Source organism: Scyliorhinus canicula, chromosome 20 (assembly GCF_902713615.1).
Source record: "Scyliorhinus canicula chromosome 20, sScyCan1.1, whole genome shotgun sequence".
NCBI classification, from domain to species: Eukaryota; Metazoa; Chordata; class Chondrichthyes; order Carcharhiniformes; family Scyliorhinidae; genus Scyliorhinus; species Scyliorhinus canicula.
Window position 1 is genome coordinate 15,076,023 of NC_052165.1, and position 18,400 is coordinate 15,094,422.

General features: G+C 49.7%; 1 protein-coding gene across 2 annotated transcripts in view; it reads left to right on the forward strand.

Annotated features, from left to right (window-relative positions):
* cped1 (cadherin-like and PC-esterase domain containing 1) overlaps positions 1–18,400 on the forward strand; it is a 282,548-nt gene that overhangs the window by 109,219 nt on the left and 154,929 nt on the right. For both annotated transcript variants that reach the window (XM_038780826.1, XM_038780827.1), the window contains exons 7-8: positions 4,236–4,372; positions 10,957–11,029. In XM_038780826.1, the coding sequence (XP_038636754.1) occupies positions 4,236–4,372; positions 10,957–11,029 (210 nt within the window). The remainder of the gene's footprint in view (positions 1–4,235; positions 4,373–10,956; positions 11,030–18,400) is intronic.

Consider the following 18,400-nt stretch of genomic DNA (forward strand, 5'->3'; position numbering starts at 1 on the left):
GCTACGGTACCTGCAGCTCAAAAACTTCCTACGAAAGGAGACAAGGACGTACCCACAACCGCCACGACAGACACTACTGGAAGACCTACTGGACGCAAGTATCCTAGAGAAAGGGAACTGTAGTGACATGTATGACCGACTGGTAGATAGGGACGACACCGTACTGGACGCAACAAGAAGGAAATGGGAGGACGACCTGGGGATGGAGATAGGGTGGGGACTCTGGAGCGAAGCACTGCATAGGGTCAACTCCACCTCCACGTGCGCAAGGCTCAGCCTGACGCAACTAAAAGTGGTACATAGAGCCCACTTAACAAGAACCCGTATGAGTAGGTTCTTCCCGGAGGTGGAAGACAGATGTGAACGGTGCCAAAGAGGCCCGGCCAACCACGCCCACATGTTCTGGTCTTGCCCCAGACTCGTGGAGTACTGGACAGCCTTCTTCGAGGTTATGTCCAAAGTGGTGGGAGTGAGGGTGGAGCCATGCCCGATAGTGGCGGTCTTCGGGGTTTCAGAACAGCCAGATCTATTCCTGGGGAGGAGGGCGGACGCCCTTGCCTTTGCCTCCCTGATCGCCCGCCGTAGAATCCTGTTTGGCTGGCAGTCAGCAGCACCGCCCAGAGCTGCGGACTGGCTGTCCGACCTCTCGGAATCTCTCCAAATGGAGAAAATCAAATTTGCCATCCGAGGGTCGGACGACGGCTTCCACAGAACGTGGGAGCCATTCATGCAACTGTTCCGGGACCTATTTGTGGCCAATGTACAAGAGGAAGAATAGTCGGGGGAAGGTAGCGGGAGGGGGGGGGGCTACAGGTTCGGTACGGGGGTTCGATGGCTAGCTAAGGCCCAAAACCAAACTAAATAAACATGTTGAGGGGGGGGGGGGGGGGCGGGCGCAGTTACTACTACGAAGATGCTTACCTGTAAATATGTATGTTAATTTTTGCGTGTTTGTTTGTTTTTTTTGTTTTTTTTCTCTCCTAACAATTTGTAATTTGTTCAATATAAAATATGAAAACTGAATAAAAACATTTATAAAAAAAAAAGAAGGCGTATATGGTGTGTTGGCTTTCATGAACAGGGGGATTGAGTTTTAGAGCCGCAAAGTTTTGCTGCAGCTTTATAAAACCCTTGTTAGACCACACTTGGAAGATTGTGTCCAATTCTGGTCACCTCATTATAGGAAGGATGTGGATGCTTTGGAGAGGGTACAGAGGAGATTTACCAGGATGCTGCCTGGACTGGAGGGCATGTCTTATGAAGAAAGGTTGAGGGAGCTAGGGCTTTTCTCACTGGAGCGAAGAAGGCAGAGAGGTGATTTGATAGAGGTGTACAAGGTGATGAGTGGCATGGATAGAGTGGATAGCCAGAGACTATTCCCCAGGGTGGAAATGGCTGTCACGAGGGGACATAATTTTAAGGTGATTGGAGGAAGGTATAGGGGAGATGTCAGAGGTAGGTTCTTTACACAGAGAGTGGTGGGTGTGTGGAATGCACTGCCAGCAGAGGTGGTGGAATCAGAGTCATTAGGGACATTTAAGTGACTCTTTGACAGGCACATGGACAGCAGTAAATTGAAGAGGTGCAGGTTAGGTTGATCTTAGATTAGAATAAATGGTCGGCACAACATCGTGGGCTGAAGGGTCTGGACTGTGCTGTACTGTTCTATGTTCTATGTTCCTCCTGGATTCTGTGCAGCCTGGCAGACCAATGTCGTCGATCAATATGGACTATTCCATGGGTCAGAGAGGGGGATTCAGCAGTTCAAATTTGAACAGTTCTGCTGCGTATTTTGCATTGTGCGCCAGCATTCATTATCCTCCTTCACTTCAAGCATCCTTTCTGTTTGTCTTTCACTCTCTCTTTCTCTTCCACGTTTATCATTGCAGCGATTTAATCGAGTAGATCCCAGGATAGAAATTGCAAAAAGAAATTGTACAGGAGAGCCAGTTGGAGAGGTGCAGGAGGTTGGGGGAGTTGGGTTTACCGTAATGCTGGAATTTCCATCACGCGAGCTCTGGGCTGAAACCACCCCGACTCCAGTCACACAGCCGTCATTCCATCTCTGACATTTTTTTAAATAACTAATGAATGGAAATGTTGAAGGAAAATGGGGTAGAGGGGATGTAAACACACTTTCTTTGAAGCTACCATGAGGTTTTCTCCTGGGTTTCCACTATCTGCGTGCCCAGGAGGTTAATCTTTAATTCTTGGAAACTCCAAGATAACCTGGAGGATTGGCAACGCTAGCGTGAGCAGATGAATAAACCTACACCAGTCTCCATTAGAACCAGCTCTGGGTGCACATAAAAGCCCGGGTCCTATGAGTCCAGTAGTGGTGAGAGCAGTTAGGCAGACATAGGGACAAAAATCTCACGGCAGAACAGGGCAAAATTATAGATTTCCTGCAGTGCAGAAGGAGGCCATTCAGCCCATTGAGTTTTCAGCGACCCTCTGAAGCACCACCCCGCCCAGGCCCACTCCCCCACCCCATCCCAATTTCCCAACCCACCTGACCTGCACATCTTTAGAAATGTGATCTGTTGGAGATAAATAACAAAAAGTTAAGCAACTGTGGTGAGTTATTTGCAAAAGGCAAATCTTTAAACCATTTACGATAGGAATCGATGATAGCAGTGACTGAGCTGAGCTGAAGTTACTGCTTCATAGTGACACCAAGTGGGCAGAGTGTGGAACTGCAGGCAGACACAAGTTTGGCTTTTCAATGGAAGCTGAAAAGAACAACTTTGATATGACTAATTGTCATAAAGGTGTCACAGCACCACTTACAGCTGTATTGCTGATCCAGGACTTTTCTCCTGGTAGAGGCAAGGGGTTGGAGAAATCATTGTTGGGGCAGTGTTGATCCTTACCTTGCCAATCTTACAACATCTACCACCATGATTCCATCCACTTCTCGACAGTTTTGTTTGGTTATTTCGCAACATTACTGAGCATATATGTGTGTGTGTGTGTACACATAATGAAATACATGGCTAAAGTATGAGTTGTATAATAAAGTATAAAATCCTAGCCTCTGTGCCTACAGGTACTTTTGCCATAACTGCAATAGTAACATTAAATTTTGACCGAAGCACACTTTCCTGTGATGTCCGGTGGAGGAGGGGCATTGGAGTGGGTTGGAAGGTACCATTGTGGTGATAGGTTCTGGGATGTCAGATGATGCGAAAGCTGTTAAATGAGGTTTGAGAATTTCATCTGTGGCAGTTGGAGTTTATGACAGTGTCTCTCACCCCCTCACTGTAACGGTAATTTGCATTTCTCTGTCCCCAAGATATTTCACAGAAGCATCATCAGGCAAACTGAGCCACGTAAGGAGATATTGAGAAAAGCTTGGTCAATGGGGTATATTTTAAGGATTATCTTACAGGAGGTATTAAAACCCGCACGAGACCTATGGAGACGGACCAATTAGCCTCCCGGTGAGCCTGGTAGAAATCGAGCTTCCCCGCTGACCGGCAGGAGCCCTTCAGCGGAATAATGGACTTTAGCACAAAAGCCGGCCCAAGTGGGGACCGTGCGTGGGTAGTCCCGGCTGGGACCTGGATTGTAATAAAATAAGTTTCTTTCCCCTTCTCGTTGTGGACTCCTCTGTGTCTACAAAAGGAGGAAAAAAGAGGAAGAGGCTGAGGGAGGGAATCCCAGAAACCTTGGCCCTTGGCAGCTGAAGGCACCGCTCCCAATGATGGGGAGTGATTAAAATAGGAGATGCTCAGGGGACAAAATTGGGGACAGCTTCCTCATTCCTGCTGAGTGAGTGACGTTTGGATGTGTGGTGATCTACCACTGTATATATATGTGTTTGCCTGTATTAGGGGATGTACAGCAGTACCTGTATTACAGGTTTACCGGTAAGCCCCTGCCGGCTAGCTCCGCCCACAGGGAGCAGTATAAATATTCATGAGTTCCCCTGAGCTGCCATTCTACAGCTACAGCTGAAGGAATAACATCTCATGGTAATAAAGCCTCTCTTGTACCGATTCGAGTCTTTGTGTGCAATTGTTAGTGCATCAGGATGCTCTCCTGATTATGAGCTGCCTTTTCCAGCAAATTCCAAGCCTGGCACTTGATGTACTCTTAGGAAGAAGCTGCAATTCATAGTTTGATTATTTCACAACATTACTGAGCATATGTGTGTGTGTGTGTGTGTGGACACATAATGAAATACATGGCTAAAGTATGAGTTGTATAATAAAGTATAAAATCTTTAACAGCTTCGAGCATACTTTGAAAAATACTTTGGAGCAACTACTTCAGCACAGGCCTTTGAGAACATGAAGGAGCTCATTACGCAACTTTTATTAATAGCTGAAGTAAACATTGAATCTTCCAGTCAAGGACCATCAGGAACGTGAGTAATCTAACAGCATCAACTGGAGCCTAATATCTGAATTTCTGTGATTGTTAGATTAAAGTTTAAAAACAATCTCCGACTATGCATTCTGTTAATTCTTTGAGTGACATGCGACAAGATGAAAGAATTTGACCATCTCTCTTCAGCCTGCAAATTGCTCTTGCTGGATGGGTAACGTTGATGGGATAATGTGCTGAATGTTCCATCGCTTTCCGAGTTACTGAATCGGGGTACTTCCTGTCCAGTGAGGAGAGTGCTTGCAATTACTCTAAAGTTTATAGATGGATGATGAGTTTGTGTCTTTATCAGATTACCGGTGTAAATCTGCTTGCAATGCTACACTTGGGGAAGTCTGGAATATTGCTGTCTTCATACATTGCACGTAGAATCCCCTAATCTCAGCAATTTGAAATGGGCATTAAAGGCCAACCAAGTTCTTATGTTGGGAATCAAAACCTTCAGCAGCAGTTTTAATTTATTAGCCGTGGGAATTTTGTGTAGTGATCTCCAGTTACTTGATTTAATGGTGGAAGATGAAAAGTAATAAAGAGGACTTCCAATAGTGACAGGCGGTAACAGCTTCAGAATATATTGTGCTCATATTAAGCAGGAAGAGTTATGCTACTTGCTTGAAGAAGACCTGTAGTCAATGATAAATGGCTGTCAAAGTGGCCACAGTCATGCCTTTTGAGTCCTTCCAGACAAATGCAGAGAACATCAGAGGTCGCGGCAAATGTGCCGCCCGTAGATGCACCTGTGGTGGATCCAAGATTGAGCCTGCACGCCTTGAGGGTTCAACCAAAACATGGAGATTTATTTAGAAGATGTTAACCCTACAGGCTGCGATGTTAGACTGCCCGTTTGACAGGGCAAACAGCCGATGGAGATGATGTCACACAATCGTTCTCTTAAAAATAATAATAATCGCTCATTGTCACAAGTAGGCTTCAATGAAGTTACTGTGAAAGCCCCTAATCGCCTGTTCAGGGAGGCCAGTATGGGAATTGATCCCACGCTGCTGGCCTTGTTCTGCATTACAAGCCAGCTGTTTAGCCCACTGTGCTAAACCAGCCCCTCTTCAGCAACAAAGCTGCTTGTGAGGCAGCAGTAAGAACATTCTGAAATCACAACATTTCCTCCCCCTTTAGACCTGACACGATAAACAGTGTAGCATTAACAATCAATCAGCAATATGAACAACCAATCAATCAACAACAACAGTCAATACATCACACGTTCCGCAGGAACTTCGCTGTGTAGTTGTCGGCGAGCATCAAGTGCCTGTTTTTCAGTTCTTGCTGCAACCTGTGGTGGCTTTGGCTTGTGTAAGCATCGTCAGTGTCAACTTAACCAGAGTCGAGGTAGTGATCGGAGGTCGAACCAAAAGTTGGTCCATCTGCCTTCTCCATATTACATAGTCTCGGATTTGTCCTGTGTCGGAGACCAGACCTGTCTGTACTAAGATTGTGGCAGGAATCCACTTTTTACTGGTGGTATGATTCCTTGCCAGAATTACATGACCCTGGAGAAAAACATGACGTTTTGCCTTGTTCTCCTGCTATATTACCTGATCCTGCTGCTTTTCCTTGACAATATCTCTTGTCTTGGGTGGATTTAGCAAATCAAATGCTGTGTGTAGTTGATGTTTAATCATTAGAAATGCTGGAGGAACTTGGATTGTTGAGTGTGCTGTATTCCTGAAGGTGAGCCGGAATTGACTCAAATGTTTGAACGATGAACCTTGTTCTCTGGTACTGCTATGACTCCACAATCCTAAACATTTGCAACTAGTAAGACTGAGGGAAGACGACTAAACCATAGGAGTGATAACACTGACCAATAAACTTTGATTTAAACACAGAATTAACCACATTAACAACACAGTAATAGCCTCCACGGTAGCCAGGCCTGTGATCAGGGCCCACCGATCGGCGGACGGACTAATTCCGGGGGGGCCTATGTTCCTCCGTGCCGGGCCCCTGTAGGGCTCCACCATATTGCCCGGGGGCCAGCACGGAGTCGTCAACCCACGCCCATGCACAGACCCGCGCCGGCCATGGCACGCATGCACGGAGCGCGCCGGCCGTAGCACGCCGGCTTTCGAGCGCCGGAGCAGTGGCAGCATCCGGCGCCGTACTAGCCCCCCGAGGAAGGGGTGAATGCCTGGGCCTGGAAGCCCGTTGACGCCGGAGTCGCTCGCGCCAGTTTTAAGGGCAGCGTCAACACTTGGCTGGGATTTCGGAGAATCCTGGCCATGAACTGCGGTCCATTATCACCCACCAGTTCAGGGTAACTGAAGCTGCTGAAGGTTTCACCCAATCTCTCAATTGTTTTCTCCAATGACGTTGACTTCATGATGGAAACTTCTGGCTATTTCAAGTGAGTATCAACTAGCATGAGAAACATGAGCCATACAAAGTAATAAACATTTACTTGTCACCTGGCTTCTTCTGGCTATCCCCATGTGTACAATGGGCTAATGGTAGCAGGTCCTGCACTTTTTCACATTGCTGCCTTCTCCTCGATCTAACCCTGCCCACTGTCATGCTGTGCAAACATGCAGATAATGATAAGCAGACAGGCACAGACAGGCAGCTAATGAACACAGAGAACAGGACATGACCAATAAGCAGGCAGGACACTCAGGGGTGGTATCTCACTATAAAAGGCACGAGGCACTCACACTCCGCCTCTTTCCACTGATGAACATCTACAGAGTGAGTCAGGGTGTATGTACAGTATCACACCTCCAGCACGTGGCTAAGAGCTAGTCTGGTTCAGTCAGATAGAGTAACCACACTTAGGTTAACAGAGAGTCGAACTCACAGGGAACTGTGCTAACTGTGCTGCTGGTTCATTAAATCAGATTGAACTAACTTCAAGGTCTGGAGTATCTTTTGGTTAAAGCTGCATCCAGTTGCAGCCTGTGTTATCCCAGAGTACATAACATGACACCCACCAAAAATAGTTCTTGGCTTTTTCCTTCATCCTTATATGCTTGACTGAGGCCAATTTACCGAAGTGTTGGCCTCCAGCCAACCCAGTGAATAGGTCATCCATCAGGGGTAAAGGGTACTGTTCTGCACACATTAGAGGATTAATAGTGACTTTAACATCGCCATGAGTACATAAAGATGTGTTTCTTTTCTCATCACTGGTATGATCGGTATGGCTTAATCACTCAGATTGACGGGTTCAAGGACTCCCGCTCTGACCAGCAATTCTAATTCCACCTCCATCTTCGGTCTGATTGTGTACCGCTCTGACCGAGCCTTTAAGTATCTCGCCTGACTTCCTTCCTTGCTCTTCAACTTGACTGCTTCCAAAGCTCAGCATTGAAGCCTAGGACATGTCTCTTCAAGGTTTTAGGTCGGCCTAATTCAGAATCTGTCATGTGATTTATCTCAACCCGATTTAATCTGATCTTTTCCATTCGTTTTTGCGGTGGATTCAAAATCAGGTCCGCTGCCTCGGAGCTTCAACCAAAATGGAGAGCTTTATTTAGAAGATATAACACTTCAGGCTGCAACGTTAGGCTGCCCGTTTGTCCACGGGAATGGTCGACGACGTCTTCGCAATCGTTCTCTTACAGGCCCCCTGTTCAGCTTGTGAGGAAACATTATGAATACACAACAGTATCAGACAGTTGAAGGAGGCGTGAAGCTTCACCATCCTTCTCATTGAATAGCCAGAGCACTGGAGCAAGGGCTGCCGAGTTCCGTTGCATTGATAGATATCCAAACATCCTGCAGCAAGTGATTGATGGAATCCATTTGAAATGAAATGAAATGAAAGTCGCTTACTGTCACAAGTAGGCTTCAAATGAAGTTACTGTGAAAAGCCCCTAGTCGCCACAGTACGGCGCCTGTTCGGGGAGGCTGGTACGGGAATTGAACCGTGCTGCTGGCCTGCCCTGGCCTGCTTTAAAAGCCAGCGATTTAGCCCAGTGTGCTAAACCAGCCCTAATTAGTCAAAATGCAATAGAACAGAAAAAAATGTTTCACCAGGTCGAAATGCAGCTGGTCAGTAACCATCATTCATGTCAGTGACCGTTCCCAGGCTGTGCCCACAATGTTTGTGTGTTTTGTGTACTGACTGAGATATTTCTCAAATGCTCCGTGTCAGCAACCCTGCTCATTGCTGCTGACAGACCAGAGCGTGAGGTCAGGTTGTCGAATTAGAGAGAGAGAGTATAAACCACGGTGTTCCTGACGGGCTCCTGTTTGCCAGAACTCTGAGAACTGTGGTGCAATTAGCAACGACGACATGTTTACGTGAGCACGCAGCTTCTGCCCAGTGCCTAACCCGTTAGTAATATCTGGCAGAACTACCCTCTCCGAACCTCCGACGGTGTTGAGAGGGGCTCTCCGCTAAAGGCAATCCAATCAGAAGATCTATGGGCTATTTAGATTGTCAGAGGAGCTTTCGGCTTTCACATCTTAATGTTTGTTTTACTCTGTAAGCTTCACCATAAAGCCTTTGCCAGTGACCCGTTTCAATCCTGACCAGAAGGGACTGTATCTCCCAGTTTGTGATGCACACCGACATTCAGCTGGTCACCAATTCCCATTTTGCCAGTACATCATCTTTCCCACTGATCTCAACACCGAAAACACAAAGGAGCTCACTCAGGGCATTACAGTGAAAGCTGGCCTTCCTCATTATCGACAACAGATTGATTGCACGCATGTCGCCAACAGGACATCTGAACACCAGTCACCAGCATTCTTGGATTATTACCAGGTTGTTCATGCCCCCACCCCACCCACTTGCTCCCTCTGCTGGTGTATTGATGTCAATACCATATTGGATTACCACTGGGGGCTGGGGGATACACACGTGGCTTGTGACACCCCCTCTGCAACTGCACTATACTCCGCTCCGCAACACGGGTATAACCCAAACCGTGGGACTATCAGGATGATTATTGAGCTGCTGAAGCGGAGGGTCGGGGGTATTGACGTGTCTGGATAATAGACCCCAGAGCCTTCCGCATTGTCGCTCTACGCCGTATGTTACACAGTTGTCACCTCAGTCAAACATCTTAGCGGTTTAATCGCTCATCAATTCCCCAGCACTGCAAAAAAATTATACAGAGGTCTGTCGGGTTTAGCAGAAATTCAGAAATGCCAAAGAAATGCTGCTGGTCAAAGAAAAAAATAGGGACCAAGATAGCTTGAAATCCAATCTGAAGAAATATGGTATTGACATCAATACACCAGCAGAGGGAGCGAGTGCGCCAGGTTCGTTTGGCTCCATTCCAGGGGTTCACTCCAGACGAACCCATCCAACTTCATCGTTAGTTGTACGCTGAAAGGTAGCACAAAAATAATTTTTCTGTTTTGAAATATTGTAAAGAATGGAAAAAACTTTAGATTTTTTAGATTTCCCTTTCATAAAACTGCGATTCTGCTTAATCATATTATGATTTTACAAATGCTCTTGGGCCAATGAGCAGCGAGCCTTCTCCACCAATGGTCTCTCAGCATTGCTAGTTACTGTAATACCTCTCGTCATACTACCACACTCTGTTAGAATCTCGAAGATTCTCACATTTTCCCTGCTTTGATGTTGGGTTTACTGCAGTTATCTCATTTCTCTCTCTCTCCCTCCTTTTCTTGAATAGCAGGGTCATCATATTTGCTGTCTTCTAATTCACAGGGGCTGCCCTAGGATCTCAGTAAACCTGGAACATCAAGATCAATGCATCCACTCCCCTTTGCTGTCACCTCTGTCAAAGCCCCAGGGGGTAGGCCTTCAGTCCAGGGGATTTTATATTTTGGCTTTTATTGCCACCAATTTCTACAGTGCTTTTTCCTTAATTACTTTAAGTTTCACATTCTCAATGGACCTTTGGTTCGACATCATTTTGAATACGCTCTGTGGGCGCGATTCTCCGCACTCACGACGGGGCCGAGAATAGCGGGCGACGCAAATTTTTACAGCGACGCTGGTCCGACGCCCTCCAGCTATTCTCTCCCCCCCCTCCATGCCCGCCCCCCCCGACACGAATTGCTGCTCGCCGTTTTTTTACGGCGAGCAGCGATTCTCCAATTTCCAAGGCCTTTACGGCCGTTTTTACGAATTTGAATACACCTGCTATACAAGTTCGTGAAAACGGCGCCAAAGTGCCGTTCTGCACAACCATGCCACCGATTGGCACGGCCGCCCACCGATCGCGGGCCCATGCCACCCTTGGCACGGCCGTGGTGCGGGTTTACTGAGATCCTAGGACAGCCCCTGACATTGATGTACAGCAAGCAGACTGATCCACAACTTTAGTTTTACGTGTGCACCCATTTTAAAAATTGCTCGCCCTCCCCTGCAGCCCCACCAGTGTCAAGAACTAGTTTGTAAATTAAAAAGGAATACATTTTATTAAAAGACGTGATAGTGTTTCATTCCTAAAGTAAGACCAATCGCTTGTGCAAGAAAGTATATATTCATGTTTTGACTGCCCAAATCTGGTTATGAACATGCAATGATCATCGTTCTATATTGTTTCAATTCTGACCAGGTATCGTTCTATGTATTTTGTGTACTGCCGGTTAAAGGTACTGATGTTAATTTAACTTTTTCAGATGTTGTTCATGTTTTCAGCTGCTGGCCTTTGACCTTAGCTTTGGGGCATCTGCCTATCCTGTGGTTGTTGAGGTAAGATTATGTCAACATTTTATCAAACAGTCATACTGCAATCTTTTGTAAATAGAACATACATAGAACATATAGGGCAGCACGGTAGCATTGTGGATAGCACAATTGCTTCACGGCTCCAGGGTCCCAGGTTCGATTCCGCGCTGGGTCACTGCCTGTGCGGAGTCTGCACATTCTCCCCGCCCAACACTGAGGGCAATTTTGGACACTGAGGACAATTTATCCTGACCAATCCACCTAACCTGCACATCTTTGGACTATGGGAGGAAACCGGAGCACCCGGAGGAAACCCACGCAGACACGGGGAGAATGTGCAAACTCCGCACAGACAGTGGCCCAGCGGGGAATCGAATCTGTGACCCTGGCGCTGTGAAGCCACAGTGCTAACCACTGTGCTACCATAGGGCTCATAAATGCCTAGAATGTTCAGTCAAATTTAAGTTTTTTTTCTGCGTGGAAATGTCACGTAAAAGGTATTATTCCATGAAATGGGATTCGGTGGATTTTCTTTGCTGATATAACTCGGTATTCAGAGATTGTTGGCGCCATCTACCAGCCACATAGCGACGTTGCCATTAGATGCAGGGAGAGGCCTTCTGCAGGCTTCCTGGAAGCCAGTAAACCTCGCGAGATCTCCGGGGACATCGCAACGCGATCAGGATCCTGGCCACAATGGGCGTGGCCAAGCCGCGACGCACCTAGGTAGATTTTAAACCTACAAAGGCGTACTCACCCAGGATCGACCAGACTCCAGGCACATAATGGCTTCCCAGGGAGTCCCCAGCCGGGCACTGTTCAGTATTGGTCCACACAAACGTGGTCCAGGCGGAACGGCGCCGGGGGTGGGTCACCTGGGCCAGGTGGCACTGCCAGGGTCCCAGGCCCGTATTGCCAAGGTGCCTGGGTGGCACCAGCAGTGCCAGGGTACCACTCTGCCCAGAGGGCATGCAGCTGGGGGCCTCTAATCCCCTGGGAGACCCCACAAGTGCCGTTCCATCTGGTCCCCGTTTGTGGAGGCCAGCACTGGGAGGTCTCCAAATTGAGGGGGGGGGGTAGATGCCACGCCTTGGTAGGATCTCGGGAATACATATTAGCGGCGCAATGTGCCGGTAAATGCAGGGAGATCCCACTCCCGGGATTTACCCGGCTCGGCACACTTCGTGAGACCGCGGACGCCGCAATGTGAAGCCCACCCATTGTGGGCGGGATCCCTTTTTAGCCAATCTGCATATTAGCTATGCATACAGCTAGTCTTACGCTAATATGCAATCCTGCGATCCAGCCAAGGTGTTGGGATCTAACCTCCTTCGCCTTGGAGACCTCGAGTGAGTGTCATTCAGAACTCATTCCGCCGCGTCCATCAGGAAGGATCCGGGTATGGGAGGAGTGAAGATCCCAGGCAGCGGAGGTGGATCCGGGTATGAGAGGAGTGAAGATCCCAGGCAGCGGAGGTGGATCCGGGTATGAGAGGAGTGAAGATCCCAGGCAGCGGAGGCGCACAAATCAAGGCCTCCCTTTACTTGGACGACGTCGCCGTCTTCTGCTCGGATCCCGTGTCAGTACGCAGACTCTTGAATGCCTGCGACCAGTTTGAACTGGCTTCGGGAGCCAAGGTAAACCGTGGCAAGAGCAAGGCCATGTTCTTCGGTAACTGGGCCGACCAGTCCTTTGTCCTCTTCACCGTCAGTTCAGATGGCCTGAAGGTGCTGGGGATATGGTTCGGAGCGGCTGGGCATGCACCAAAAACTGGGAGGAGCGCATCGCCAAGGTAAGACAGAAACTGGGCATGTGGGACCACCGCTCCCTCTCCATTGCAGGCAAAACCCTGGTCAGCAGGTGTGAGGTACTCTCGGTGTTGATCTCCGTGGCGCAGGTCTGGCCCGTTCCCCGATCCTACGCCGCAGCAGTCACCCGTGCCACTTTCAAATTTATCAGGAGATCCAAGATGGACCGTGGCCGAAGGGACACCATGTACAAATCTCTGGAAGGGAGGGAGAAACGTACCCAATGTCTCCCTCATCCTGATGGTCACCTTTGTGTGCAGCTGGATCAAGCTGTGCGTGGACCCCCAGTATGCAAACACCGTCACTACATACTGAGGTTCTACCTGTCCCCGGTGTTACGAAGGATGGGCCTGGCCTCATTGCCGTGGAACGCCCCAAGTAGTTGGACCGTGCCGTACCACCTGTCCCTCATGGAAATGTTTTTTCAGAAATTCACTTTTGACCACAAGATAATCAAGCAGTGGTCAGCCCGTAATGCCCTCGAGGCCCTCGGGGGAAAGGAGACTGTGGAGGACGTTGGATGGTTCCCTGAGCAGACTGTCAGAGCCATCTGGCAGAAAGCCTCATCACCAGAACTTTCAAACAAGCACCAAGACCGAGCTTGGCTGGTGGTGAGAAGGACCCTCCCTGTCAGATTCTTCATGTACACCCGAAGGCTCAGCGCCGTTGCACGCTGCCCTCGGAGTGGCTGTGGGGGAGATGAGACGGTCGCCCACCTCCTTGTGGAATGTGCCTTTGCAAAGAAGGCCTGGAGTGAGATGCAGTGGTATCTGTCAAGGTTCATCCCGAGCAGCTCTGTAACACAGGACTCTGTGCTCTACGGACTGTTTCCAGGGACACACACCGAAACAAACATCAACTGCTGCTGGAAGGTCATCAACTCGGTGAAAGACGCTCTTTGGTCTGCCCGAAACTTGCTGATCTTCCAGTGCAAAGAATTGTCCTCGACCGAGTGTTGCAGACTGGCACATTCCAAGGTCCAGGACTACGTGCTGAGGGACGCACTCAAGCTTGGGGCAGCTGCCGCCAAGGCGCAATGGGGAAAGACCACTGTGTAAGGTCTGACCAGCAAATGTACATCGAGGGGTGGGTAACAGTGTAAAACCCCTCGGTCTTGGGCATTAACACTCCAATGTACAAAAATATTGAAAGAAACATGACAATGTAAATACTTACGAAAGAATTGTAAAGTAAACAGGGAAATGTGTGGAATGTCATTCCAATTGAATGCAAGAAAGTTAAGTGAATATGTAACTTTGGAGGAAATGTAGTCACAACAATTTGAAATGTTCTGTAATGTTTATTAGAGATTGTATGAATAAAGTATATTTTTTGAAAAAGAAATTTCCACGAATGGAGACCAGACAGAACAACACTTGTGGAGGGGTCTCCCAGGGTATTAGAGGCCTTCAGGTGCAGGCCCTCTGGGAAGGGTGGTACTCTGGCACTGCTGGTGCCCCCTGGGCAGACTGGCACTGCCATCTGGCAGGGACACTGTCAGGATGCCAGACTGGCACTGCCAAGGTATAAGGCTGGCATTTATTATGGCCGTGATTGGGCTGGGGGGTGGGGGGAGGGGGGTGGTGGTGGGCGGGGGGGGGGGGGTGTCCTGGGGGGTTCTGGCGAGTGGATCACAGTGCAGGAAATGGGGCTAAGTGCTGCCTCGGCTGGACGGACCCCGCTGAGGTCCCATATCTAAATGAAGTCATATTGTATAGCGTCGTGCCTCTCGGCGCTGTGAGCACCGGGAAACAAATGGCTAAACGTGCTCGCTATGGGACTTGGAGCGCGATCCAACCAAATGGGAAGTCAGTATAATTTTGGGCGGGAATCACGGGGTGATTTCCCCTGGGTGTTTGGATGTGACACTTGGTCATTTTTTTGGAACTTGGGGAGATTCTCACTGAACAACCCCGGGCTGGATTCTCCGCTGGCGGGATCGTCTGTTGTGTCATTTTCAATTCTCCAGGTTGCTCCGCAATTGGTACTGCGCTTGTTAAAGGGTTCCCAGATCTCAATGTGAAGTTGAAGGTTCCCCGCAGCCACAGACATCGGGATCCCCCCGAACTCTCAACCCCAGAGGGGCAACCTCCCCCCAACCCCCCCCCCCATCACCAAAAGTCTTCCTGCCCCCCCCCCCTGCAACACCGCAACAGCGTCCAGGCATGAGGGTGACTTGGCCCCCACTCCTCCTCTTAGGCAGCCCTCCCCCCATGTACTCACTTCAGCCTCTCTCTTAATTCCCCCTTTATACCCACCCTTCATACCCCTCATTCTTCACGCCCCACTTCACCCCCCCCCCCCCCCCCCTTCATGGCCACAGCCCTTCTTGGCACCTTGGCACTTCCCCTGGAAACCTGCCGCCCCTGCAAGTGCCAACCAGGCAGATTGCCGCAATCCTGTCCCCAACCACCTGGAGGTTCCAATGGCCGTCACGCTGATTTCTGGTGATGGTGACCGGTACTGATTGGTGCCGGCTTTACGATGTGCTGGTGGAGCCGGTGACTCCCGGGAACAGGGAGATTCCGGCTTGGAGCGGGCTGCGCATGTTTAAAGGAGAGTTATGACTAATCTAAATATGCAGTTTTGTATCACGCCCAGGGAGAGCCTGATCCAGATCGTGCCGGGTACCACGGGTCGGGAGTATTGCGATCAGTTCAGTGCCCCCACTTGGGGGGGGTGGAATTCTCCGCTCCAGCGCGGCATCGGGAAAGCCGTCGTGAACTCGGCCGAGTTTCACAACGGCCTCGGAGGCCGCTCCTCGCACCCTATTCACCCCCCCCCCCCCCCCCCCCCAGGGGGCTAGGAGCGGCGCTCTGTAAATCTCGGCCGCCGGGCCTTGACGCTTGCGTGAAGGCGGTGCGCCGACAATGACGCGACGGCGGCGCCTAAGTGACGTCAGCTGCGCATGCGCAGGTTGGCCGGCTCCAACCCGCGCATGCGCGGCTAACGTCACGACGGCTGCCGGCTCCAACCCGCGCATGCGCGGTTGCCGTCTTCCCCTCCGCTGCCCCACAAGACGTGGCGGCTTATCTTGCGGGGCGGCGGAGGGGAAAGAGTGCGTCCCTTGGAGACGCCGGCCCGACGATCGGTGGGCACCGATTGCTGGCCAGTCCCCTCCTAAGCATGGCCGTGGTGCTCACTCCCCTCTCCACCCCCCAGAAGCCACAAACGAAGATTTGGCACCATGTTCACGACGGCAGTGACCAGGTGTGGTTGCCGCTGGGCGCATGAACAGGTCGGGAATGTCAGGCCGCTCAGCCCATCCGGGCCGGAGAATCGCCGGTCACTGTGAAAAATGGCGAGCGCCGATTCTGCGAGCGGGGGTGTGGGAGAATCGCGGGGGCTGCCAGGGCGGCGTGTCGTGAGTCGCCCGGCCCTCCAGCGATTCTCCCACCCGGCGTGGGGAGCGGAGAATCCGGGGTCTCTCCCGCTATTCAGCGGAAATAGCGGCATCGGCGCCGGGCACAACGCGGCCAGAGAATCACGCCCTCGGTTGCAGAATGAGAAAAATGCAGAAAATCACTAAATCCACCAGAGGTCAGCAGAGATCTGAGAACTAAATGATACTTTCCAGCTCAGACTCAATGTGCCAGATGTGTTCCGATATTCCAATACTCCACACGGTCACTAGGGTGATGCTCACATCTGGAAATGCAAAGATGGAGTCAGTTAGCCTCAAATTACGTCAGAACTTACACCGGTATCAACGCTGATCTTGACAACGGAAATTTACGCCCCAAAACTTTGTAGCTTTTGCCTCTGATGCTGGAATGCAGCCTCTGAGTGTAAATGCAGCAACAGATCGGGGTTATAGTGATTGGACGCTATTCCCTGTCATTGCATTTTCAGAGGAATTATTTGCAAAACATTGCAGACAATCATTGTCAAACTCTTGAATCTCAGTAAGGGGCTGGTTTAGCACACTGGGCTAAATCGCTGGCTCTTAAAGCAGACCAAGGCAGGCCAGCAGCACAGTTCGATTCCCGTACCAGCCTCCCTGAACAGGCGCCGGAATGTGGCGACTAGGGGCTTTTCACAGTAACTTCATTTGAAGCCGACTTGTGACAATAAGCGTTTTCCATTTCAGTTATGCCGATAGCAGATTTACGGCATAAAAGGCCGTTCATGTTCTGGAAGGTCCTTGGCCAGTATCGCAGTCGGAAGAGCCGAGTATATTTGCATTATTTACAGTACGTACTTAATGACTTATTGGGAAGGTACAATGGTCCTCTGGGCTGCCCCTCTGCTCCCTACATTACCTCGCACACAACGTCAGTGCCACATCATCATGTGCCCCATAGATTAGCGTATCCATTCGGTGTTACTACAATTCAGTACAGAAGAATTATGGATGAATTGCGGGATGATGACAGCACTATGTTGCTCGAGAAGGCTGACCCGAAGATCAATGAACCCTCCTCAGGATCTTTCAAGGATTCCATTGAACGAAGCACCTTCACCTCCACCCATACTGTGGTTCCGGACAAGCAACTCCCAGACTAGGCCCCCGGCCCGGGTGGGGGGGAAGACTCGACCCACTCAACCACGTCCAACACCTGGCAAAAAGCATCAAGGATAGGATAATATAGGGGGAGTGGCCGGGGTGGGTCCAACTGACCCCAGCCCTTGAAGATAGGTCATTCCGTGCTTCGTCAAGCCTGATGCACCCCAGTCTCCAAATCAGGATTACTAAAGCATGGCCGCCAATCTGCAAACTCAATCGGGAACTCACCTCCCCACCTTCTGCCAAGGACCGGGCTCGCGGGCACACCTTGCCCGGCCCCTAACCCCTCCCCCCCCCCCCGATCCCGTCAGGATAAACGACACGTCATGCAACAGGATCACAGCTTCACGAAGCCTGGTCCTTACCAGAGAAAGTGCTCTTCTGAATTCAAAAATATTCTCCTGCACCTCCACCCTCCTCCCAAGGATACCTTTTAAATGTTCAAAGTAAGTTCGAAAGGCCTGCACCACAGAGCCAGGATTAACATCCAGAACAATATTCTCAATGGTGGTCATCATCCAGATGTGCACAGCACCATCGAAGTGAAAGCCCGCTCACTAACAACTATGCCACAGAATGCTGACCCCCAACCCAAATGAGGATTTTCTACAATTTGTCACGGCTCCTCTTTGCAAAGCACCAATCAGGATCCTTCATGGACATAGTGCAAGACATATAACCCAAGGAAACATAAATATGAAATGCACACCAGGATAAAATGAAGGATTACAAGATGAGCAGAGCCAGAACCCGTGACAATGCAGCTGCTCCTGCACTCGCATCACGTGACCCCCCCTCCCCCATTCACTTTTTTATTTCACCCTTGCACTTTCCATAGTCTACGCTTTTGACTTTCTGCAATTGTAGTAAAGACTTGTGCTGCAGAGCTTGCTGAACCCCTAGCCAAGCTGTTCCAGTACACCTGTAACTTTGGCATCTGCCGACAATATTGGAAATTGCCCAGGTATGTCCTGCACACAGAAAGCAGGACAAATCCAATCCAGCCAATTACCACCTTGTCAGTAAAGTGAGGGAAGGGAAGGAATCAGCAACAACAGTGGTATTAAACTGCATTTGCTT